The sequence below is a fragment of the Petromyzon marinus genome, chromosome 75 (assembly GCF_048934315.1).
Source record: "Petromyzon marinus isolate PM22_M1 ecotype Great Lakes invasive population chromosome 75, UKy_Petmar_22M1.pri1.0, whole genome shotgun sequence".
Taxonomy (NCBI): domain Eukaryota; kingdom Metazoa; phylum Chordata; class Hyperoartia; order Petromyzontiformes; family Petromyzontidae; genus Petromyzon; species Petromyzon marinus.
The window spans coordinates 1,660,807-1,687,650 of NC_133741.1; the positions used below are offsets into that span (position 1 = coordinate 1,660,807).

Sequence of the window (26,844 nt, forward strand, 5' to 3'; positions counted from 1 at the left end):
ACCCATAAATAGAGATACATAGACTCATCACACAGAGACTCACAGACTCACCGCAGAGAAACACAGAGACCCATAGGCTCATACATAGAGACCCATAGACTCATAGAGATCCACAGACTCATCACACAGTGACCCAGAATCACACAGAGACCCATAGACTCACTACATAGAGACTCATATACTCAACACAGAGATACCCATAGACTCACCACAAAGAGACCCATAGACACCTCACACAGAGATACATGGAATCATCACACAGAGCACCATAGACTCAATGCACAGATAAACATAGATTCACACATAGAGACTCACAGACTCACCGCATGAAGACCCATAGACTCACTACACAGAGACCCAAAGACTCACCACAAAGAGACTCATAGACTCATGAGACAGATAACCATAGACGCATCACACAGAGATCCATAGAATAATCAGAGACCCATAAATAGAGACCCATGGACTCTCGACACAGAGACCCACAGAGTCACCACACAGGGACACAGAGACACATAGACTCATACATAGAGGCACACCGACTTATCACACAGATACCCATAGGATAATTACATAGAGACCCATAGACGTATCACACAGAGATCCATAGACTCATCAGAGACCCATAAATAGAGACCCATAGACTCAGCAGAAAGAGACCCATAGGCTCATTACACAGAGACCCATAGACTCACCACACAGAGACTAATAGACCAATCACATAGAAACCCAGACTCCTCACACAGAAATGCCTAGACTCTCCACACAGACATCCATAGACTTATACATAGAGACCCACTGACTCACCACGCAGAGACCCATACACTTGTAATAAAGCACTTCGACGACGATCTGAAGTTCGTGTCTTCTTTATTATTTATTCCCCGTCGGCCAGACAGCTCCGCGTTCTCTTCACAACGACACCGCTTCACTCATTCCGCGCACAGCTCGATCACGCTCCCTCCCTGCTCCCGCGCGCCGCTGGCAGACGGCACGCAAGGAGACAGCCTCCGGCTCGCCACGTGGCCACTGGCGTGCCGGAGGGGCGAGACGTGGTCTCGCCTCTAGACTCCACACACTGACCCCAAGTTTTTTTCCTGCTTCCCCTTATATCCCATCACCTGCATCACTAAGCCCCGCCTATAGCCACGCCATCTTCGCGAACCTTCTGGATGGTTACCCACAAGAGCCCTTGAGCTCCGCCCTTGAACTTGGCGCATCCATATTATTGGCTGATGGCTGAAGCGGCGGAGCCTATCTCACCGATCGGCGACCGTCGGGGAACCCTCGTATTACATCATCCCCTCGACCTGGTGAAAAAGACTAGCCGTCCCAGCTAGGAATGAAGCAACACACAATACGAGAGCCACTGAGAATGAGGAACAACACAACAACAACAATAATAAGGCGCATAACGAACGCACTACTCAAGGTAAGTAAGAATAACAATAACACAGCACAGCAACAACAAGAAGATGCAAAATAAGTAAGAACAATTATCAACGAAAGGGAACAGATTTGGAACGTGTACGCGACGCCGGTCCATCCCCAGCAACAGCACGAGGCCCCTACCAGTTCCAGCGCAACAGGGGGCGGAAGGGTGGAAGGTTCAGCTTCCGCCGCGGCGGGGCAAGGTCCAGCCGGAGCAGGGTTGTCGGCAGCAGCCAGGAGGTTCAGGGCCTGTGAGTCTGTGGGAGGCAAAACAGGCCCCTTTTGGGGATCAACCGGCAACCGAGGTGGCACATCGGACGCATCAAACCCCGGCAGGGTAGGCAATGGGGATGAAGGATGAACACGCGGAGCAAAGAAAGGTTTCAACCGAGACGTGTAGATGTACCAACGGCGCGACCCAGCCCGGATATGTACACATTGAGGATTGCGTATTACTATGAATTCAACAGGCCCTTGCCATGGCCTGTGCAGTTTGGGAGAAGTACCCACTGGCACCTGGGGACAATGGAGCCAGGCCCGGTCGCTCACAGCCCATTTCATGTCGCGTCGTGACCGACGAGCACATCGCTCGTTCTGTCCCTGCGTCTTGGCCGTAGCAATCCTAGCTGCTTCGCGTGCTTCTGTGACACGACGAACCAATTCGGGGACATGTTCCGGTATTGTCAGCGCGGGCTCCTTAGTGGGCACTCCCAGTTGCACGCCAATCGGCAGCACGTTCTCCCGATCGTACATGAGGAAGAACCGTTAGTAACCTGTAGAAGTATGTGGGGCCATACGGTAGGCAATGTGAAGGTCCCAATCGGCCTGCTTTTCGCTCACCGTGTGACAAAGCATGGCCGACAAGGTACGGTTCAGTCGTTCCACAATCCCATCCATCTGCGGATGGTAAGATGAAGTCCATATCTTTTTGGTGCTCAAGGCATCACACACATCCCGCAGCAATTTGGATTAGAAATTTCGGCCCTGGTCTGTGAGCAGCCGTTCCGGAACACCTTTGTCCATCACATAACCAAAAAGAAATGCATCGGTGATGCACGCTGCCAATTGATCAGGCAGGGGCCAAGCGACCGGTCAACGTGAAAAATATTCCACCCCCACCAACAGGAATTTGTTACCCACGACGTAAGGAGGAAATGGCCCGAGGACATCGAGAGCCACAAGTTCATTAATTTGCGTCACCTTAATCGATTTTAAGGGTGGAATATATTTCTTGCGTGGAGGTTTCCGCCAAGCGCATTCCGGGCATGCGTGAATAGCCGTGGCAACATCGGCTGTCATGCCGGACCAAAAATAATCCCTTTGCATCGTGAGCAAGGTTTTCTTCATGCCGATGCAGCAATTTTTCGGTATGCAGCGCCCAAATCAGTTTGTGCCTAAACACGACTGGAACCACCAGACTCCAACGGCCCAACAGATCATCCCTTCACATAAACAACCCGCCTTGGAAGGTAGTCTGCTGGGAGTCGTCCTTGGACGAGGCAATCCGCGATCTGTCAGCCCGACCTCGCAGCGAAACCAACGAGTCATCCAACAGTTGCTCGCGTATCCATACTGATCGCGGCAGGTTTAACGTGCTGTCAGCCGGCCCCAGCCCGGCATGGTCTGCGGAATCTGCCACATGACAGGCCGAGGGGGCTGATGAAGAATCATGCATCGATTTGTGCCCGATGCGCATGTACAAGGGAAGCCCCGCGGCAACCTGGAGAGCGCGTCCGCATTACCGTGGCGAGCACCTTTACGGTGGCACATGTCAAAAGAGAATTCCTGTAACGTCTCAAGCCATCGCGACAGCTGACCTGACGGTTGTTCGATCTTTAATGGGTATTGCAGGGCCACATGGTCAGTGCGTACAATACATTTCCTGCCATACAGGTAAGGACGATATTGGCGAACAAAATGGACGATCGCCAATAGTTCCCTGCGCATAACACAGTAGTGAGTTTCCGCCGGAGAGAGAACCCTGCTACCGTATGCCACCACCCTTTCAGCGCCATTTTTACGCTGATGCTGATATCACTGGCGTCAGTGTCCAAGACACAGGGCAATGAAAAGTCCGGATAATCGAGTGTGGGCACGGTCGCCAATCGATCCCGGAGGGTTCGGAACGCCGACTCCTCTTCCGATCCCCATTTAAACATCTCATTCTTCCCTGTCAGGATGTGCAGAGGCTTCGCAATGGTAGCAAAATTTGGAATGAAACGACGGTAGTAGGACGCGAACCCGACAAATCGACGCACAGAGATAGGGGTTGGCCAGTCATGGGCGCAAGAGATTTTGTCTGGGTCCATGACGACACCATCGGAGCTGACAATGTGACCAAGGTAACGCATGGAGTGTTGCAGAAGATGACACTTTTTAGGCTTGAATTGAGGATTAACGGACCGCATCCTGTCGAAAACCACCTTCAACCATTGAAGGTGTTCCTCGAACGTACGACCAACACAATAATATCGTCCAAGTATATGAAACACGTGTCCCATTGCAACCCGGCCAAAACCATCTCCATCAAGCGCTGGAACATGGCGGGAGCAGCGTTCAGGCCCATGGGAAGGCATTTGAACTCAAACAGGCCTCGAGGCATACGGAACGCTGTTTTCGGTTTAGATATATCATCGAGGGGCAGCTGCCAAAACCCCGACGAGAAATCGAGGGTGGAAAATAATTTCGCCCCAGACAAGGCAGCGAGGGAATCGTCCATCCATGGCAGAGGGTATGCATCTGCCACAGATACCTTATTAGCAAACACGAGCACAACAGGAGCGCCCCAAGGGCTATTAGATGGCGAAATTATGTCAGCGGCGAGCATTTCCTCCACCGCGCTGTGCACATGGTCCCTCTCCTTGGGACTCATGCGGTGTGGGTTAATTCGTACCGGGCATCGCCTCACCGGTGTCAATGTGCTGGGACAAGAAAGACATACGTCCCGAATCAAAATCGTTCCTGCTAAAAACGTCCGTGTAGTCAGACAGCAGTGCTCGAGCGCCCCACGCTGCTGAATGGTCAATGACGAATTTTCCCGGCACAATTCGGCGATCCACCAATCGTCACAATCATCTCCGTAGCCCACTCCCGCAGCCAATCCGTGCGGATGGCCCTCCTCGTAGGCCGTGAACGCGGTAGTGGCGTGAGCCAAAACCGTACCGGCTGGGATCACAATGCCTTCCGGGCCCTCGTTCAAAACTTGCAAGAACGGGGCCTGACCGACTCCGACAATGATCTGAGCAGCAACAAGAGAAAAGCTCTTGGCAATGATGTTAGATGGGGACAGCAGAGCCCCTGCCGTCGCGTCAACTTCCCCTAAACGTTTCCGATAGCGTAATGGGATGAACATTTGTGTGCCAGGGGAACCTCCACCGTGACGTCTGCAAGCGCCTGCACAGCAAGGCACGGCGAACGCCGACCCCACATATAGACTCCTCACTAAGAGATGCGTAGACTCACCAGACAGAGACCCACTGACTCAAAATACACAGACACATATACTCACACATAGAGACCCACAGACTCACCACACAGAGACCCAGACTCAAACAGAGACCTATAGACTCACCACACGAAGACACATAGACTCCTCCCACAGAGATGCGTAGACTCACCACACATAGACCCATAGACTCAACACAAAGAGACCCATAGACTAATCACACAGAAACACATAGACGCATCACACAAAGATCCATAGACTCATCAGAAACCCATAAATAGATATACAGACTCACCACACAGAGACTCATAGACTCATCACACAGAGACACAGAGATCCATAGACTCACCACACAGAGACGCATAGACTCATCACACAGAGACACAGAGACCCATAGACTCATACACCCATACATAAATCCCCACAGAATATCCACACAGAGACACCGAGCCCATAGACTCACACATAGTTACCCACTGACTCAACACACAGAAACGCAAAGGCTCATCACACAGAAACCCATAGACGCACCACAGAGACCCCTACACTCATCAGAGACCCATAAATAGAGATACATACTGTAGACTCCCCATACAGAGACCCACAGACTTACCACACAGTGACCCAACTCACACAGAGACCCATAAACTCACCACATAGAGACGCAGAGATGCGTAGACTCACCAGACAGAGACCAACTGACTCAAACAGAGACCCATAGACTCACACATAGAGACCCACAGACTCACCACACAGAGACCGAGACTCAAACAGAGACCCATAGACTCACCACACAAAGACATATAGACTCCTCCCACAGAGATGCGTAGAATCACCACACATAGACCCATAGACTTCAACACACAGAAACTCATATACTCACACATAGAGACCCACAAACTCACACATAGAGACCCACAGACTCACCACACAGAGACCCATAGTCTCACCACAAAGAGACCCATAGACTCATCACACAGCGACCCATAGTCTCCTCAAACAGAGATCCATATACTCACCACACAGAGAATCATAAACTCACCACAGAGATCCATAGTCTCCCCACAAAGAGACCTATAGATTTATCACGCAGAGACCCATAGTCTCCTCAAACAGAGATGCATATACTCACCACACAGAGAATCATAAACTCACCACACATAGACCCATAGACTCAACACACAGATACTCATATACTCACACATAGAGACCCACAACTCACACATAGAGACCCACAGACTCACCACACAGAGACCCATAGTCTCACCACAAAGAGACCCATAGATTCATTACAAAGACCCATAGTCTCCTCAAACAGAGATCCATATACTCACCACACAGAGAATCATAAACTCACCATACAGAGACCCATAGACGCACCACATAGAGACCCATACACCCATCAGATACCCATAAATAGAGACCCACTGACTCACCACACAGAGACCCATAGACTCAGCACACAGAGACCCATAGTCTCCTCAAACAGAGATCCATATACTCACCACACAGAGAATCATAAACTCACCACATAGAGACCCATAGTCTCAACACAAAGAGACCCATAGACTCATCACACAGAGACCCATAGTCTCCTCAAACAGAGATCCACACAGAGACCCATACATTCATACATAGAGACCCTCTGACTCACCACACAGATACCCATAGGCTCATCACACAGAGACTCATAGACTCCTCAAACAGAAATCCATATACTTACCACACAGAGACCCATAACCTCACCACAAAGAGACCCAAAGACTCAAACATAGAGACCCATAGACTCACTGCACAGATACCCATAGACTCATACATAGAAAACCACAGACTCATCATAGAATGATCCATAGACTCACCACACAGAGACAGAGACCCATATACTCACTACACATATACCCATAGCCCCACACATAGAGACCCACAGACTCACCACATAGAGACCTATAGACTCATTACACAGAGACAGCATCCGTGTGCTTCATGGCTTCGTCTCTGCCACCAGCATCAGACCAGATAACAGCGTTAAAAGACGAACAGTACAAGGACAATGCGCGCATCAGAGCATTTGTATGTCCGGTCGAGCATCAGGGATATCTCTGAAATACCTCTTTGCCAGTTTCACAGATGATGGAAAACAATTACAAGAGTAGCTTTTACACTTTCTGGCAATAAAACAGTTTCGAAGACAATGCATACATTAGCAGAGGATGCTAGTTTGCATGTTCACCACGGGATACTTGCATTGCCTGGTCAATGTTTTTTGGTATATCTGGTTTTCTGTGTGAATACCAAGTGTAAGAGCATTTAATAAGTAAAAACTCGCCTCTGTCCCGTTCGCACTTTGGCGTTGTGTTCTAGTCTAACACTGGTGGTTGAGACACGGCCATCAAGAACAAGGCTACTGTTACATCTTGACCTAAAGCTTTCGTGACTGTAGGAATTAATATTCGTTGGGTCTTTCGGTAAAGTCATCAGGACGATCGCTTGTGTTGTGATCGAAACGTAGTTTTTTGTATTTTTTTGTTTTCTTTCAACATATCTACGTGACTTTACCGAAAGACCCAGTACAGCACACCGTTGTGTTGGAGAGCAAATCCACAACATTTACAGAGTACGATGTTTCGCCAGTAATTACAACCGATATCATCAGGCGGCAGCCAGATTTATTCTTACTTTTTATATTTTGATACCGGCATAAAAAGATATCCTACAGATAACTACTGGACGTTTGTGAAACTAAGCTTCATAGCTTACTGGATTCCTCCGGCGGTCTAAATATAGATTGTGATGGTTCTGTGTTCCTGGCATTTAGGGAGGTGGGTGCGTCCTGTCACCGCGCTCAAAAACAAGTTTGAGGAAACACTGCCACAGAGTACGATAAACAGCAAAAGGGACAACCACAACACAACTAAAATACGCGATAATTAATGTATTAACCGGCACGCCTGACCCGCTGCTGATGCACGCAAAACTCACTTCGCATGAATGGTTTAGCGCTGGTATTTAAATACTGTTTATTTATTTTGTGTTCAACTATATTTACGTATGTATAATAATTTTTTGTATTTTATTCAATCATTCTTATTCATATTTCATTTAATTGTGTTAATTTAATTCAATAACACTCACGCATAGCTTATTTTATTATATCTACTTATATTCAAGTTAATTATTTTAATGCATTTTTTTCTCATTTAAATTCAATTGAAATTGTTTTTATGTTAAATTCAATCACGCTCACTCGAATTTTTATATTTATATTTTATTTAATAATGTTATGTAGATTTTATTTAATTATTCTTAACTTAATTTTTTTTTACAATTTCTATTTACCTTTATTTTTTTAAATCTAATTAGTTTTATTTTATCTCAGTATTTTTTTTATTTAGCTTGTATTTAGTAACTTCTGCTAATATTACATTTAATAATTTTTAAGTTTATGTTTCATTTCATTACTTGTTTTTATCGAAACTGCGACACTCCGCCACCCACCGCGCGCGTGTACGCGCGTCACGGCTGAGCCAAGTGTAAACTTCCCCTTTCTCGGTTTCGTTTTCGCTGTCGAAAGTGGGAAGGGTGCTGGGCTGGGTGCGGATGCGCCAACGTCGTTCCAATTTATTCCCATTACATTTTCACGTTAACACTCGAACGCTCCACCACCGCCTTTAGCCCACCTTGCAGCAGCAGCGCAACATCTCGCGACCAGGGGCTCCTGCTGCAACTGCTGCTGCTGTATGTTGAACTTCATTCGCACCGCGCATAGCCTACCGTGCTAGTCGGAGGTGCCGATACTGCTGCTGCGATGGAAGGCTGCAGCGGCAGCAACGAGGTTGACGTGAGAGGCCTCCCAGCCCTAGACAAAGCCGTGGAGGCGAAGCTCCTCAAATACTTCCAGAGCAAGCGGCTGTCGGGGGGAGGCGAGTGCGAGGAACTCACGCGGCTGCCTGGCGGAGGAGTCCGCCTGCGCTTCAAGGAGAGAGAAGGTGACCACTCCATTGTCTCTCATGGTGGCACGGAGACGTTGACTACGTCGCCTGGTATACAGGTTAGGGATGGGTTCGATCCCGAACCCCTGACGCCACGATGGCTAGGAGATGTTAACTCCCTCGCCTGGTATACAGGAGGTCGTGGGTTCGATCCCGAACCCCTGACTCCACGGTGGCTAAGAGATGTTAACTCCCTTGCCTGGTATCCAGGAGGCGGTGGGTTCGATCCCGAACCCCTGACGCCACGATGGCTAGATGTTAACTCCATCGCGTGGTATACAGGAGGTCGTGGGTTCGACGGTGTGAGGAATAACCTGCTTTCATCTCGCGCTCAATGTCATAATAACCATTGTGTTTCTGTAAGTGCAACGGTAGAAGTTATTCCCCACACCGCACGCAAGCCAAGAGGCATAATCATGGACTAAAGAAAATTAAATGGGATGATGGCAGGTACTTGAGAGTATTCCTGGATAATGCCTACCCCTAAGTATATGCCTCGCTCACCGCCAGGGCCGGATGAAAATAATTTTAGGCTCTATGCACCGTGTGGCCTTCAGTGATAACTCGACAATTGGTTAGTGCTGCCCCGTGTTACCACCACCGCCACTGTCACTCCGCTTGTTTTTCCGTTTCGTTCAGCCGCTGGACAGATATCGCAACTGCTGACACGATTAATAATTATCATTAGTACCTAGTCTGTGCCCTCATTCTATGGTAGCGAGCTGTGTGCCGCAGAAAAGCAGATTCCTTGCTCTCTGTAAATATATTTATTCTGAACGATAGCTTTGTAAAACATTTTTAAATCGTACAATCAAAAAAAACATGGGTCACATTTTCTTTTCGGAGGCCGTAGGCACAGTGCCTCCTGTGAGCCTTTTGATAAATACGGCGCTGGTGAGTGGGTGAGTGAGTAGGTGCTGAGTGAGTGGGTCAGTGAGCGGGCGGGTGGGTTAGCGAGTCGGTGAGTTAGCGGGTGAGTGAGTGGGTGGGTGAGTGAATGAGTGGGTGGATGAGTGAGTGGGTGGGTAAGTTAGTGGGTGGGTGAGTGAGTGGGGGAGTGGGTGGGTGAGTGAATGAGTGGGTGGGTGAGTGAGTGGGTAGGTAAGTTAGTGGGTGGGTGAGTTAGTGGGTAGGTGGTTGAGTGAGTGGGTGATTGGTTGAGTGGGTGAGTGAGCGAGTGAGTGAGCGAGTGGGTGATTGGGTGAGTGGGTGGGTGAGTGAGTGGGTGAGTGACTGGGTGAGTGACTGAGTGGGTGAGTGAGTGGGTGTGTGAGTAGGCCCTATGCACAGTGCCAGTGCCTACTGTGGGAGTTTGCGGCGTCTCTCTCCCAGTGGTCGCGTGGAATTTTCTCCGGGTTCTTTTCCGGTTTTTCCCACTACATTTTCCCCTCCACGTGTTCTCTCTCGCTCACACTTATGTAGTGGTCGACTTGACGCGGATAACTTTCTTGTTTTCTCCGACACCACTTTTATTGCAACTCTTCACATTACGTCTGTGACCCCGTCATTCCGCTTAGCCGCAGCTCGCTCGCCGCGCTCCGCCCGTCTCGCTCACTCCGCTTCCTCCCCTATCCCTCACTGTCCCTCTGCGTTGTCCCTGTCTCTCTCCGTCGCTCGCTGTTTCTGTCTCCCGCTGTATCTCCGTCTCTCTCCCACTGTCTCTGTCTCTCTCCGTCTCTGTCTCACGCTCTATCTCTGTCTCACGCTCTATCTCTGTCTCACGCTCTATCTCTGTCTCTCTCCCGTTGTCTCTGTCCCACGCTGTATCTCTGTCTCTCTCTCGCTGTCTCTGTCCCACGCTGTATCTCGGCCTCTCTCCCGTTGTCTCTGTCTCTCTCTGTCTCTGTCTCACGCTGTATCTCGGTCTCTCTCCCGTTGTCTCTGTCTCACGCTCTATCTCTGTCTCTCTCCCGTTGCCTCTGTCTCTGTCCCACGCTGTATCTCTGTCTCTCTCCCGTTGTCTCTTTCTCTCTCTGTCCCACGCTGTATCTCTGTCTCTCTCCCGCTGTCTCTGTCCCACGCTGTATCTCTGTCTCTCTCCCTCCCGCTGTCTCTGTCCCACGCTGTATCTCTGTCTCTCTCCCGCTGTCTCTGTCCCACGCTGTATCTCGGCCTCTCTCCCGTTGTCTCTGTCTCACGCTGTACCTCGGTCTCTCTCCCGCCGTCTCTGCCTGTCTCTCTCTGCTTGTCTCGGCTGTCTCTGGTTGTCTCTGCTTCTCTCTGCTCTACTGCTAGCCTGTTCCGTCTCCTATGCCTTCGCTCCGGTTCTCCCCGACCTGCTTCGTTCCAGTCCCAGCGACAACTCCCCCTCGTTCTTCCCGTCTCCCGAATATATCCCCCGTTCTCATTACCAACCAATTAATTAGGCTGCGTGCCCCCCAACGCCCCTTATTACCAGACATTCCGGCGCCACTTCGCCCTTGACAACAACCCCAGCCAATCACAGCCGTACATCGCTCTCCAGCTTAATTGGCCCGTCATTACCGCACAGTTCCCCGCCGCCACACCTGGCCGGCCCGACTTAACCCCGCTGTCCATAACTCGCGCGTCTTTACCATTCCCCCCTGTATGCGCGTGTTAATCCACTACACTTATAAGGTCCCTGCTGATAGTGGTGTAGTGTATGGTAGTGTAGTGTTTAGTTGGGTAGTGTGCAATAGTGTATGGTGTAGTGTATAGTAGTGTCATGTATAGTGGTGTAGTGTATAGTGGTGCATAGTGTAGTGCATAGTGATATAGTGTATAGTAGTGTAGTGTATGGCGTAGTATGTGCAGTGTCTAGTATGTAATGTAGTGCATAGTGTAGTATGTATGTTTGTTAAACGTATTTGGCACCGTGCGTAGCCAACCGTGCTAATCTTATGGTTGTGTCTATGGGTCTCTGTATATCTCTATGATTCTCTATGGGTCCAGGTGTCTGTGGGTCTCTGTGTATTTTAAACTTTTTTGGCACCGTACGTAGCCAGCCGTGCAAATCGGAGGTGCGGGGAAAGGACAACAAACTAAACAAAAAAAGCAGCATTAAAGAACTTTTCAAGTAGTATAGCGTACAGCAATGTATTGTGTAGTGAATATTAGTGTATAGGAGTGTATAGTGGTGTAGTGTATCGTCGTGTAGTGTATAGTAGTGTAGTGTATGGTGTAGTATGTGGCGTGTATAGTATGTAATGTCGTGTATAGTGTAGTAAGTGGAGTGTATAGTATGTAATGTAGTGTATAGTGTAGTATGTTGAACTTCTTTAACACCGTGCGTAGCCAACCGTACTAATCATATATGTGTCTCTATGGTTATCTGTATACACTACGCTACGATACACTACACTACTATACGCTACACTAGACAGCACTACTATACACTACAATAATATACACACTATACACTGCTATAGACTACATTTTATTACAACACTACTATTCACTACACTAAAATACGCGTTATACACGATACCAACTTGCAAACTAATTTCTTTAGAGCTGCTTTATGTGTTCAGTTTGTTGTCCTTCCCCCGCACCTCCGATTTGCACGGTTGGCTACGCACGGCGCCATAGAAGTTAAACATACACACAAACTAATATCCATTTCAGTGCAGCAGTAGATATCTCTACCACACCAAATACAAGTGAACTTAACTATGAAACGATTTTATTTCATTTCACTTTTATTCAGAAGCAGCCTAGGCAACAGCAAAAACGACAGTGCAACGACGCGGCTTATCATCGTTGTTAGGGGCCGTCCATAAATGACGTCACGCACCTGAGGGGGGGGGGGGTGTCAGACATTTGTGACGATATGTGCCGAGGGGGGGGGGTTGTTGATAAATGTGACGTCACATCAAAAAGCGCAACTTTAAATAAATATAGACAACACGTTCTACTTAAATGGATTTTTTATAAATGTTTTCTCCTTCAACATCAGAGTGCAGCGCCACATTAAATACACACTACAATGACAATAGTTTAGAGCGATTTGAAGGATGTTTTATCTCTTTTGGGGGGGAGCAGAGCTTTGTGACGTCATATTTTAGAGGGGGTATGACTTTTTGTGACGCCGTGTGACGAATGGGGGGTGGGGTCAAAAATCGTCCAAAATTGCGTGACGTAATTTATGGACGGCCCCTTATAGCAGATGCCAACATAATCTAAACGCTTGATTCTGATTTATAAATGCGGAGGGATTCAACCCAGAGGACCTGGAGAAATATCCACGTGACCACGGAGAGAGAGACGCAGACTCCAAATCTACAGTAGGCGTCAGGGTCGGGACCAAACCCACGAGTTATTGCCTACCAGGCGAGGGAGATAACATCTCCTAGCCACCATCAGCTCCACGCGACTAATCTCTTTTTTTCATCTCTCTCTTTCACTCAATACATTTAAGACCTAAACTGGAAAAGGATTTCTTCCTGTTTCGGTTGGTTGTTTTTTGCTGTTGTAAATACCGGCGAAGCGTCACACCTCGGACTGTGAATGTGTGTAGTGGGCTTACTCTGCAAACACACAACCGATGTGTGGCTGAACTAGCAACTAAATTGCTGTGTCGGGTGGTGGCAGGTTTAACGAGAGTCTATGGGTTTCTGTGTGAAGCGTTTATGGGTCTTTGTATGATGAGTATAATGGTCTGTGTGGTGAGTCTATGGGTCTCTGTGTGATGAGTATATGGGACTTTATAGTGAATCTATGGGTATCTGTGTGGAGAGTCTATGGGTTTCTGTGTGAATAGTTTATCGGTCTCTATGTGGTGAATCTATAGGACTTTGTATGGTGAGTCGATGGGTATCTGTGTGGTGAGTCTGTGGGTGTTTGTGTGGTGAGCCAATGGGTGTTGTTGAGGCTGGTGAGATGCATGCTGAGGTGTTGATGCAGAACCACAACTGGCTACTTAGTTCCACTTTCATTTTATCGTGTTGACAGAGAACATTCGAACTAATTCTAGGCTGAGTCACCCTCGGCAAGGTCTGGAGGTCAGTTGCCAGAATAGTTGTGCGTGCTCACGAGCCTGTGTTTAGTTTGTCATGGTGCCAAAGAAGTTCAACATACATACTCTACACTCTACACAACAATACACACTGTACACTACACATACTCCGTTATACACTACACTACTACATTCTTCACTACACTATATACTACTGTTGGATATCGACCTTTTTCCAATATTAATATCAATAATAATATTTGCATATATATTTTTAATGACCCGAAATAATTAATGAAAAACACAAACCCAGCGCAGTAAACACAGATAGATGTAAATCGTCAAAAGGCCATAAAATATATAAATAATACACTCCCAGGCCAAAGAGAGGTTACGTTATCTGCGAATCACCAGATGGCCAGGGGACGATTTCACAAACAAACCGGTTTGATGGACACAGCCTCCAGGGTCACCAAGAGGGGAGGGGAAGTTAACTCAAAGGCAGAGAGAGAGAGGAAGAGCCTCCCGGCCGTCTTTGTCTCTCCCCGCAGCACGAGAAAATAATTTAACACCCTAGTGAGGGATGGCTGTTGTTACGAAGAGGGTCGCCCCCTCCTCCCCCCCAGGGTTGTATAACGCAGATGGATTGACGAACACACACACACGAACACATACACGAACGCACACACACAGACCACGCCCCCCCCCCCCCCCTCACTGCGCAGAGCGGAGAATTATTTTTGAATATAACGGCTGAGCATCTTTCAAAAGTTCAGTCAAGACAGATCAACGGTTCAAGAAGTTCAACAAGGCACAGGAGTTCAGCAAGTTGTCAGCCGGCGAGCTGCAGAAGATCCACAAGGGATGGCGAGGCTCGTAGGGTGGCGAGGCGTCGCTGAGTGTGAATTCAGAGCCGACACGCAAAAGTATCGTTTAAAGACATTTATTTTCTACATCGAATCCAGCTGTAGCGTGTCCAGCGCAAACAAACAAAAGAGTCAACGAACCAGCGGCCAAGCGTTGTGCCGATTCAGCTACTACAGCAGTGAAGAAAGCCTGTTGCTGTCAGCGAATCAGCGCTGAGAGCGCTCGAGCGTCTCTACAGAGAGAGCGCGTACGACTTGGCTCATCCAGTAGCGGAAAGAGCCTGTATCTGCCAGCATGAGCAGCAAAACCGACGCCTCGAACGAGTCATCCAGGAGTGGAGAGAATCTGCTGCCAGCAAACCAGCAACCAAGCGCCTCGAACGAGTCATCCAGCAGTGGAGAGAATTTGCTGTCAGCGAACCAGCATGAGCGCGTTTGCGCATCTTCAAGGAGAGGGAGCGTGCCGGCGCAGCTCATCCAGCGTGAGAGACGCCGAGCAAGAGAACAAAGCCGTTCGTATGCCCCACCCCCTCCCCCATGTTGTATATATAGGTGTTATGAAAATTGATGAAAATAAAATGAAATTTGAAATTTGCATAATTTATCCGAAATTATGTTAATTAGTGTAATTATGCTCTTAAATTATGCTGATTTGAGAGATAATCGTATTAATTTATGCGAGTGGGCGTGGTTAGGATAATGCAGGTCGTTATGGATTATCAGGTCGAGCCACCACTCGATGGCCGCAATGCTTCATTACTTGAATTGTCACACAACACAGCATTCGGTCATTGATCATGCGCGGCCCTTAATGCAATTATTGTCACGTGGTTAACAATAGGATGACTGATTATTATGTAATGCTACTCGTTGAAAGGGCACTCCAACCAGTATTATTCTTGGAGGCACAAATATGCGTTTGAATTCGTTATTTCATTCGTGGATACCAGCAAGATTATGTAGAAAGAAAAATATTAACGAACGACTCAAGTATTTCTAATCGACTTCTCAACGCGACTCAATGGGTGGCGATGTTTCCTTTTGAGATCCTTATCTCGGGCCAATCTTTTAATTAATTGTGGCCAGACCCCTGACAGGGAACCAGTTGAACACGCTCTTCACCCCCGCGAGCGGCGCTCCGTGGTGAGGTGCCAAGAATTAATCCTTCTTAATGGGTCAGTTGGTAATTTATGCGGTTAGAAGTACAGCCCCAGCACAATATTACAGAGGAAAATTATGAACACTCTTAAAAACGATGGATTATTAACTCGGTCGTTGCGATGTTTCCACAATCACGGATGGTTCAATGGCTTGAGGTTTTAGGCTTTGTTAATGACCCGTGTGTGTGTGTTGAATGGTATGAGTGGTGAAAGAGTAGGCCAATGTTCGGAATCGATTCTTTGCGTCAAGCAGACGTCTGGTTTGTCGTGTAGTGGGGGGCAGTGTATCATACGTATCAGTTGATTCTTCTTTCAGTAGTTGGTTCGGACTCGACGGACGTTGGTGAACGAGTAGATACGTTGTTGTAGCTGCGATGACCGTCTGGTAGATGGCGTTAGAAGTACGCCCGCAGCGGCGCGGACGGTAGGTAATGCGCGCAGTGCGTCTGCGAGCAGCTGGCACGCTGGTGCTCCATCGTCGGCGGTTGTAGATTGCAGGCTCACGATTCGCTCGTGGTGGCGCTGGCCGCCAACAGCGGCAGCGGGTCGCCAATCGGCGACACTCGCCAATTCGGCGAGTTGTAGAGGCGTCTCCGGCGTCGGTGATGGCTGGTCTTCTGCTGAGATGAGTTGAGCAGGTCTTCTGCTGAGATGAGTTGAGATGAGTCTTCTTCTGTTGAGCTGGCCCCGAGGGCTGATGAGTTTATTTCAATGCTGAAACGGCTCCTTTTTATGCCAAAAATCTCTCTCCTTCTCGGCTCCTCCTCACGAGGTGGAGCTATCTTTGATCTGATCGTATGTCGGTGGGGGGGGGGGGGGGGGTTCGTGTGTCGGTGGTGGGGGGGGGGTTCGTGTGTCAGTGTGTATGTTTGTGTGTGTGTCATTTATGACACGGTTCTGTTCGGGTCTTTCCTCAAGCCATGAACATCAAGACAACGGACACTTCGATTCATCTTGAAGGCGTCTGGTTGTCTACTCCATCCATCCAGAGAGAGGGGCGGGTTCCCCCCCCTTTTTCGTACACGTTTTCGACACACAAAGAAATGGTTAAGGTTTTTAAAGTTTGACATTTTACATCACAGTTGGTATCTTATCATGCACAGTTATGATCCTGCTTGTGATTCATAGTTTTTGATTTATTTCCAAGTGAAGATGCTCTTCCGAGCGTATGCATTTTATCACGTGCTGCAGGGAGAGACAAAGGTGGTCGGGAGTACCTATCTCTTTATACTTTCGACTTTATATTTATCAAATACCATTTGGTCCCATGTTCGCCAAGACTCGTGTTTGTTACTACGTCCTCCCGACACCCCTCTCGGTTTACCGAGGTTCGCATTGTTATGATGGAATTATTAAAAAGAAAAATAATTTTCATCCTGAGTTTAAGGGGTCCGTTTCCAGATTGTTGGAATCCATATCCCTTGGTTCTGTAAGGTTCTATAATGGAATATCGTTTAACGTTATTATAAATGTTATATTGCAATTTCCTTTAAAACGTGTTTGCCTGGTTGCTGTGTGTGGGGTGGGGTGTGTCTCTTCATCAAACCCGGCTGGCTTTTCCAGATGGCCCCTTGTGATAAGGTGTAATTCCTGCTTCTCCGCGCTGTGAGAGAGACAAAGGTGGTCGGGGTTGCTTGGGATATTGTTTAAATTCTTTCGTAAGTTTGCCCGTTCGCCTCATTCCTTCTCGATAACCTTTGATGTGACTCGGTATTCCTGCTCCAAGCTTTGTTTTAACAGTAAAAGTATTAAAGGTGAAAATCATTTGATAGCGAATTAATCATTGAATAATAATTCACTGATGTGTCTGGTGGCCTGTTCTTAATTGGAGTGAGCGTTAGGACCACTAATTTTAACTTATTCTTGTTGTTGCCTGTTAATTTTTTGTTGTTGTTTTACTGGCAAATAAGGAAAAAAAATATGTATACGATTTACCCTGTTGGCGTCTCCGTGTCTACTCTCTTGGTGTTCTGACCTCGGAGGGACCTTTCCTAAGGGGCCCATCAAACTCTTGTTCATCTGGAGATTTTCGCCGATAGCTGTTACATCCTCGCCTTGAGAGTTTTATTATTTCTTTGTATATATGGCCTGTTTATGACCGACATCTGGTTTTTCGTGTTTCTGGCTTACGGGTTTTATTCATTATTAAAAAATATATATTGTTTGTCATGAAAGAAAGGAAAAAGAAATCTACGTGTACGCATCCGTAAATATTCTTATGGATATTAATTGTGGAAAAAGGGGCCGTATACAACATTCTGCCCTTTTGAAAATGATCGGTGGTCTGCCACCGGTTATTTTTAATATTAAAGAAAAATGCCTTTTTCCACCATGAACCATCGATTGTCTTCAATTTTTGGCTGATATTCCTTACAATGCGCGTGTACGTGTCACAACTTAGCATGATTATATTTGAATTAAGGGATTTTTTTTGTAATAAGAAAAGGAAGTATTCTACTGACTACATGTTATAGGGGAAGTTGTTGATTGAAATTTTTTTTGTTATCCCTGGGGGGGGGGAGGGTTGTCAGGCCTTGACTCTACCTTTGTTCCTGGGCTCGAATGGTATGTGGCTTGTACCCGCGATTAGTCTCTTAAGTTCGGCATTCATTTTGGCCATATGGTATGCTAGGGTTAGGATAGCCATGGTTAATACGATCATTCCTGTTGCCCCTGTGATCCCCAGTCCCATCTGTTGATTCCTCTGATATCCGGCTTCTTCGGTTGCCCAAGTTAGGTCTGTTACGTTGATCTCTGACTCGCTGATGGCTAATTTCACCGTATGAAATTCCTTGCTGTTCAACAGGTTAGACAGAGTGCTGCTTATTTCGAACTTGTGGCTTCGGAGTGTGTTTACTACTTCTACTTCTGCTTGATGTAGGCTTTTGTCTAAATTATATAATACCTTGTCCCCTATGTGTACGAATGTTCCTCTTGGTACTGTGATCAGTGCGACGTGGCTTGGAATCGGCACTTTCATGGTTACGGAGTGTTGGTCCGTGGAAACGGTTGCCGTATCTAGAGGGGTGCTTACTAACCACTGAGCATCGGCTATCATGGCTACTGTTTCGGTTCTTTCTTTGGGTTTACTTAACTTGAACTTGCACGTTTCCCTGGAGCTTAGGTTTGACAGACCGCACATTATTTCTGCTGTATTGATTAGGAATGGTTCCCCTGGGCAGAGCCAATGAACTTCTTTCATTATTTGGCACATGTTTAGGTCAGGCACTAGGTGCTTAAGGGGATCCTCTTCCTGGTAGGCCACCACTAAGGGGGTTTCCATCTTGGAGTAAATGTCATTTTTCCATGTACCCACGTTCAATACGGTCCGCAATCGAAATACATTTCCGGGTTTAACCAGTGGTAAATTTAACAGGAATGCCAGCTGTCTGGTTTGGGGGTCTACATGTATGGGTGTGGCTGTACCCATGTTAAAGGCAATTTGTACTTGTGTTGGACTGATCGTTTCTGGGGATGCTGCTTGCAGCACATTCTTTATCAGTGTTGGAGTTACCAGATATGAAGGGATTTGTCCTTGGATAAGATCACTGATGCTGCCGCTGGTGCTACGCAACCAGTCTTGGATCAACCATTGAATTGGCTGTTGAGTACTCTCTTCTTCGTATAGGTCTCGGATTACGAAACCCAATTCTTGGATTGTTAAGTTAATCATGGCGGAATGCAGGTTAACAAGAACTACGGTGTCTCTGAGGGTAGATGCCATTTCGATCAGATTATTTTGTTGGTGTTGGATTTGCTGACGGATTTGACGCATATCGAGCTGTAAATTCTCGACGCCTTGTGTGAGGTGTCCAATCTTCACGGCGTTGGATATGGATACTCCTAGTGTGATTAAAGAGCTAAGGCCGGAGAGTATTCCGAAGGCCCCTCCCATGCCGATCGATCTCTTGGAGCGTGTGGTGTTGGCAGTGGTGGGGGGAAGTATCATGGTTCTTTGTAATTGCTTCAGGATCGTTCCGATATTCAGTTTACTGTATCTTAGGAAGTCATGGTACCAGATTCGGGTTGCTCTGGTAGCTGAGGGTGGTATCTTCTCGAAGTGTTTCTCTATTACTACGGCAGGTTCCAAGGAAACATAGACTTGTTGGGTTATTATTTTCGTTTCGGTCACTAGGAAGCCGGAAGAATCTCTCAGCATCACCCCGGATTCTGGTCCTGGCTTGAGTAGATCTTGGCTGCCCTCTAGCTTGGCAAAGCAAGTTAGCAGGAGCGCGAGCAGGAGGGCTGCCATTCCCTGGAAAACATTTATACATTATTTTAGTGTGACATGTCCAATTTAGTTTAGTCCCCCCCCCCCTTTTTGTCTCTTTATTCTTCCTCTTGTTCTCCCAACACAGGGTACGGTTTGATTTGATTGATGTGTACCCACTTGTACTGCTGCCCTCTTCCTGTCTTTGTGATTTTTAGCTGATATACAACTGGGGACATTTTGTCAACAATCTCGTGTGGTCCTGTCCAGGAAGGGAGGAATTTCCTGCACTTCTGCTTTCTTTTTTCGTAATTGAGGTACAACACCTGGTCTCCGAGCTGGTATTCTGCGTGGCTGGCTTTTTGGTCATAGTATGCTTTGCTCCCCTGAGCCTCTGCTTGCAACTGGTCTCTGACCCTAGCGAATGTGCTCTGTAGGTGACTGTTCAGTCCCGCTAGGTATTCAGTGGGCGTCATTGCCGTCGGGGTCTCGTCCTCCAGTGGGACATACAGCAGGTGCACTGGGAGGGTCATTAGTCTCCCTGTCATGATCTCGAATGGTGTCCTGCCTGTAGCTCGGTTGGGTGTGGCTCGCATGGCCATCAAGTCTAGGGGTAGTTTCGTATCCCAGTCGCGTCCCGTGGTGGACACATATTTCTTTAGGAGGCTCACGATGGTCCTGTTGGCTCTTTCCACCTGTCCTGAGGATTGTGGATGGTAGGCGATGTGTAGTTGTCTTCTTACTCCCAACATCTTCCACACTTCTGTGATGACTTTGGCTGTGAAGTGGCTTCCTTTGTCTGAATCGATTGTTGACGGTAGGCCCCACCTACTGAATATTTGGTTGATCAGTAGGATAGCTGTCGTTTCCACGGTGTTGTTGGGTGCTGGTAAACACTCTATCCATTTGGAGAATGCACAGGTCACAGTCAGCATGTACTTATTTCCTTTGGTTGATCGGTTGACAGGTCCTATCCAGTCGATTTGTAGGTTGGACCGTGGATAGTCTGTTCCCCTCTTCTGTAGGGGTGCCCTATGCTGTGAGGTCGTTGGCTTGTACTTACAACACACGAGGCAGTTGGACACATGTTCGTGTATGTCTTGACTCATTTTAGGCCAGTAGGCCACCTGCCGCAGCATCTGTCCTGTGTTCATCTCGCATCGGTGGCCGCTGCATGGTTCGTCGTGGGCGTGTTGTAACATTATCTCTCGATATTGTGAGGGGACTACCCATCTAGTTTTACCGTTTTTTTCGTTCGTATATACCAGTAGCCCTTTTCGCATTGAGAACCTTTTGATTTGGTTATGCATGATCTCGAGCTCTTTGTTGTCATTCAGGTTGTCGGTAGTGATTGGTTTTCCTGTTGGATCCTGGATATGATCAGCCAGTGTTTTTAGTGTTTCGTCCTCTTGTTGCATTCTGACTAGATCTTCGGAAGGCTGTGCACTGCTCAATTGGGCTCTGGCTCCAACTTCTGCAGGGTTCTTCCCACTTCTGGTGATCAGTCTTATTACGGCGGGGTCTTGGTTCGTCGACTCTTGTTGTCCGTCTCTTTCCGTTTGGCTTTCTAGCTTCCACGGTGTGCCTTCCAGGCTTCCCGCTTTTGCTAGGGCGTCTGCCTGGTCATTTCCAGTTTTCTCTTGCCCAGGTATCTTGGAGTGCCCTTTGACCTTTTTCCAAAATATCTTCATATCTTTGTTCTGAACCATCGTATCTATGGCCTCGAACAGTTCTTGATGGTGAATTGGTTTATTTCTATGGTTCTTCATACCGTTCTTTTTCCATATGGGCAAGTGGTGTAGGAAGCTGTGCTGTACGTAGTTGGAATCAGTACACACCACCATGGTCTGTATTTGGTTATTGGATGCCATTTGGACGGCGATGTGTACCCCGGCCAATTCTGCATACTGGTTGGACTTTGGTCCCAGTTGAAATCCCACTTGAATCCCTGTGAGTGGGCCAGTTTCCCAAACGATTCCTGATCCGGCGTGGAGTTTGTTTTCCTTCATTTTGGAGCATCCATCGATGTACACCATTGGTAGGTCGGCACATGTTTCCTTTTTGAAGGGCAGGTGCCTGTTGTCCTCCGGAGGTACCTTTGCGGCACATGCTTCTATGCTGTTTAGGGTGCAATCATGTAAGTCAGCCAGACCTTGGGCCATTGGACTTTTCTTGTTTTTTGCGTATTTTACTGTGATTGGTAGGCCTTGGAGTGTCAGTGCCCAATTGGCTATCCGGCTGCTGGTTACGCGGCCCTCTCGAATCTTCTTACTGTTGAGGTACGCCAAGGATTCATGATTCGTTTCTAGGATGATTTTCTCTCCGTTCAACAAGTTCCGAAAATGTTGTATAGCCCAGATGTTTCCGAATATTGCCTTCTCGCACTCAGAGAACTTTGTCTCTACCCCACGGAGGGCCTTGCTGGCATAGGCAATAATTCGTTTCCCTGCTTCCTGTATCTGGTACAGTACCGAGCTGATACTATGATCTGAGTATGCGGTCTCTAGGTAGTATTCTTTTCCTTTCTCTGGGTTTGCCAGGCAGGATGCCCCTGTGATCTGTCGTTTTAACTCCTCCACTGCAGATTCCTGTTCTTGTCCCCATTCCCATGGTTCATCTTTTTGAAGTAGTTTGACTAGGGGTCGAGCGATCCCTGCGTAGTCGTCCATGAACTGTCGAAGGTAGTTGCAGATCCCTAAGAAGCTCCGAAGAGTCGTGACTGTGGTGGGCGGTTTGAGCACGTGGAGGGCTTCAAGTCTTTTCGTTTGGGGTAACATTCCTTCAGTGTCGATCTGGAACCCGAGGTAGTCCACCCTTTTACGTGCCCACTGTCCCTTTTGTATTGATATCTTTGCACCTGCTTCTTTTAACTGCTCGAGGGTATGCTGGAGGTTCTCGAGGTGTTCTTCCCATGAGGAGTCCTTGACCAGAATGTCGTCGACATAGACGATGGTGCCTCGTTCTTTTGCGTCACCCATTGCCTTGTGTAGGAATATGTTGAAGTCTGCAGGTGAATTTGAGTATCCAAATGGGCATCAGTTCCAAGTATACTGTATCCCGTTGAATGTGAAGGCCAACTTGTATTGATCTGCTTCTTTCACGGGCATGGTCCAGAAACCATTTGATAGGTCCATTGTGGTGAGTATTTTTGTGCCTTTTATTTGGTTGAGACTTTGGTCGATTTCCGCCATGGGCCATCGAGATAGGGGAACCGTTTTGTTGAGTTGCCTATAGTCGATGGTGAGTCGCCACTTGCCAGTGGGTTTTAGCACAGGCCAAATTGGTGAGTTGTAGGTTGAATTGCATTCCCGACTTATATTCTTCTTGAGTAGGTTTCCCAATGTTTCTTGGATTGATTCGTAGGCGGCCAGTGGAATCTTGTATTGTTTCACGTATACCGCTGGTGCTCCCTCCAGTGTGGGAATAGATACCACATGTAGGTCGGTTTTGCCGCAGTCATAGGAGTCTTCTGAGAACAGGAAGTGGTATTTCTGGAGCAGTTGTCGGAGCTCGTTTCGTTGAGTGTCATTCTCAAGGGCCTCTGCCGCTTCAATTTGTTGTTCAATTTGTTCTTCTATTGTAGGGACTCTTTTTCCTTGGTCTGGGTCTAAGGCTTCTGTGATTCCTGGTTGCTCAGTGGGTTGTTTCCCTTGTGTTATTATCGGTTGAATTGCCTTTGCTTTACTGGAGTGGAATATGCTCTTGATCTTGTGTTGTCCTTCAAAAGTCCCCTGTTCACCTGTTTGACCACTAGTGGGCGGTATATACCCCACGAGGGGACAGTCCTTGGGAACTGCTGGTCGTAGGTCGGCTTCCTCAAGGTCCTTTCCCAGTTTATTTGTCAGCAGTTGAGTGGTTCGTATTCCTGCTGGACGCTTGGTTCTGTTCTTGGTTGTCTGTGATAGGTCGTTGAGTTCTGGTGTGGTTACTTGAATTCCCATAGAGTCTTCTGCGACTTCTTCCTCTTCTGGATCCCTATGCTGCTCCGGCATTGACTGTGCCCATATTTGTCGGGATTCAAGGTTCATAATGGGTTTAAGGCGATTCAGTAGTTCGATCCCAATGATCAGCTCTTTTCCTGGGTTCTGTACGACATATAATGGATGGCTCATGTTGACTTCGTTGAACTTGAGCTTCATCGCGACCTTGCCCAATGGTCGCATGTGGGTCCCTTCACATCCAGAGTAGGTAAGCTTGCTTGGCATCATCTGCAGTGCTTCATTCTTCCTCTGGAGGGCAGTCTGGAGTTCGTCAAATAGGTCCCTGGATATCATTGATATTTCTGCTCCAGTATCACAAAGGCCCTGGCTGGTCAGTGTGTCTTGCAGTGTTACTTCCATGTGGACTCGCCCGACCGGTCCTGCGGGAATTAATTCTCCCAGATGGTACCCTTTGCCCTCTGGTATCACCTCGGCGACTGCTTTGGTGTTTCTTGAGTTTCCTATGTTTACTTGGGCTACTTTGGCGTTGGGTGTGCCCTCTTCCTGTGTGTGTTCTGTTGGTCTTCTTGTCTTTGATGTTGGTATCGGAATCTTCATACTCTCTTGGTGTCCTCTTTCCATCCGAATGTGGTGGGCGTATCGATTCCTGTTGGCTGACTGTGGTCTATGCTCGATTGCTAGTGGAGGCGGCAGTGGAAGACGATATGGTGTTTGATTCGGTGGGCGTCGGCCCCCGTGGTGTAGGTATGATTCATCACTCGCTCTTCCTCCTCCATAGTTCCAGGATCCGCCTCCTTCTGTATTCCATGGCTGTGTTGTCCGTGGATGCCAAGTCCCTCTTGCCTCGCTCCTCTCCCCACGTGGAGTGTTATTCAGCATGCCGTTGATGGGTGTTGATTGTAGTAGATTAGGCGCCCTCTCCAGGGGGGTTTCATGTCCGTCCCGTATGGTGTTGTTATTATTTCTTGGACATTCGCTTCCCTCCAGATCAAGTCGTTCTTTATCTTTGGTGATGATGTGTGTTTTGGCTATGTTTGTGGTTCTTCGGCCGTTCACCCAGGCCGTGTGAGCCTTGCTTTCAATCTGGCACAGGGAGGCAGTCTCGGGATCCAACATCATTCCTACTATCTTCATTATTTCAGGTCTTAGGGATTGGAAGAACATAACTTTTAATATTTTCCCTTCTTCTTGGGCGTTATCCACGTTGCCTGCATAATACGCTCTCTTGAGGCGTAGGAGATAATCTCGTGGGTCCTCGTCTGCACGCTGAGTCATCAATTTTGCCGCGTTCAATCCTTCAGACAGTGTGGAGTATTCCCCGAATCTCTTAACTACTACTCGGCTTAATTGCTTGAAATCGCTCCTGACCCTATTGGGCAGGGAGGTTACCCATGGTCTGGCTGACTCATGCAAGCTCCTTGATAATAGACATGCTTTTTCTGCTGATTTACCCAGACCCCGGATCTTAGCCTCCTGTCCTACTGTGGCTATGTGAGTGTGGATATCCCTGTTCTTGTTGTGTGGATCGAAGTAGGGAATTCTCACGAGCGCTTTATCCATTCGTTTGAGGGTTTTACTGTTAAAAGTGTGTTGTTCGTCGTCAGTGGTGTCTGTTCCTGAGGAGTGCTCACTCGAGCTGTCCCTGTCTTCGCTATCACTGTCATGTTTCCCTTGCCTGTGCCGTGGTCTCCCTCTGTCCGAGGATTTGTATCTGTCCCGTGGCTTGTGTCCTTTGTTTTTCCTATGTGGGTCTGGTGAATCGTGCTTGTGGGTTGGTGTGTGTGATCTCCTTGAGCTGTGTCTATGTGGTGAGTGTCTTTGTCCTTGACCTTCATGCCGTCTATCACGTGCGTGGGGTCTGCTGGGTGATGTGCTGTGTTTACGTTGGTCTCGTATTTTGTGACTGTCAGGATTCTTGTGTCTGTTCTCTGTGGTGCGGGTTGTTTTGCGTTGGTGAGTTTTATGTGTTGCGCATCTCTCTGGGGAGCTGTCCCTGGTACCCGTGTCATGTCGGTCATGTTTACGTGAGGTGCGTTCCTCTGGTGAGCCGTCTGTGTCTGACTGGTCATTTTTGCGTGCTGTGCGCCTCTCTGGAGAGCTGTGGGTTCCACGTCGGTCGGGCTTGTGTGGAATGTGTCTTCCTAGTGAGCTGTCTCTGTCCTCTGCATCATATCGGTCATTTTTGCGTAGCGTGCGTCTTTCTGGCGAATTGTCTCTGTGCCGCTCATTCCGCCCTGGTTCCGCCCCTTTTGGTGTTATTCGTACTGCGTATCCTGGCAATTTTATTTTGGATTTTTGTGTCTCTCTAATTTCGAGGTTGTCGTCCGCATGTTTTCCCACTTTTATCCCTATTTCTCCTTCCTTCCTCTCGAATTGCAAGGGGTCTCTCTGTCAAAATTGCTTTCTTTGGTGGCCGTACTTTTTGGGGATTTTTGCCCTGGGCTACGTACGCGTGGCTCGGAGTATGGTAAACTGCTACTCTCGTATGTGTTATGTGTATCAACGTCTGGGGGTTTCACTGGTGCAGCTAGCTCTGATCCTTTCTCTCCCACGAGGGCGCGCAGACGTTCTATCTCCCCCATCAGGGACAGTTTATCCTCTCTTTCCCTTTCAAATTTTTCCGCATTCCATGCCCTTTCCCTGTCTGTCTGTATGAGGAGGTGTGAGTCTAACCTTGCTATTTCCGCAATTTTTACATCACGTTCGGCTTTGTTACATTTTATCACGTCCTTAAGAAGTTTTTTTCCGATGTTCCTTAATGTCCTCGATATGTGTCCCCTCCCATATGTCTCTCTGTTCTGCCTGCTCTTTAGCAGTCCGGCCAGTACGTTTTAACATAAGTTCACGATATTGTTTTTCCATAGATTCCATCTCTTCCGGGGTGGTC

The 26,844-nt window shown here is 47.8% G+C and overlaps 1 protein-coding gene and 1 long non-coding RNA gene across 4 annotated transcripts in view; one reads left to right on the plus strand and one right to left on the minus strand.

Annotated features, from left to right (window-relative positions):
• Positions 1-743: 743 nt before the first annotated feature.
• Positions 744-8,766, minus strand: LOC142907130 (uncharacterized). Its single transcript, XR_012930819.1, has 3 exons — positions 8,648-8,766; positions 1,573-1,688; positions 744-981 (listed from the first exon to the last, which is right to left on the minus strand). It is a non-coding gene; the product is annotated as an uncharacterized LOC142907130 (long non-coding RNA).
• LOC116957472 (protein mono-ADP-ribosyltransferase PARP14-like) overlaps positions 8,259-26,844 on the plus strand; it is a 109,922-nt gene continuing 91,336 nt past the window's right edge. For 2 of the 3 annotated variants that reach the window (XM_076056254.1, XM_076056253.1), the window contains exon 1: positions 8,259-8,862. In XM_076056254.1, coding sequence (XP_075912369.1) covers positions 8,682-8,862 — 181 coding nt within the window. In that variant the 5' untranslated portion in view covers positions 8,259-8,681. The remainder of the gene's footprint in view (positions 8,863-26,844) is intronic. The other variant, XM_032979642.2, reaches the window with a different exon arrangement.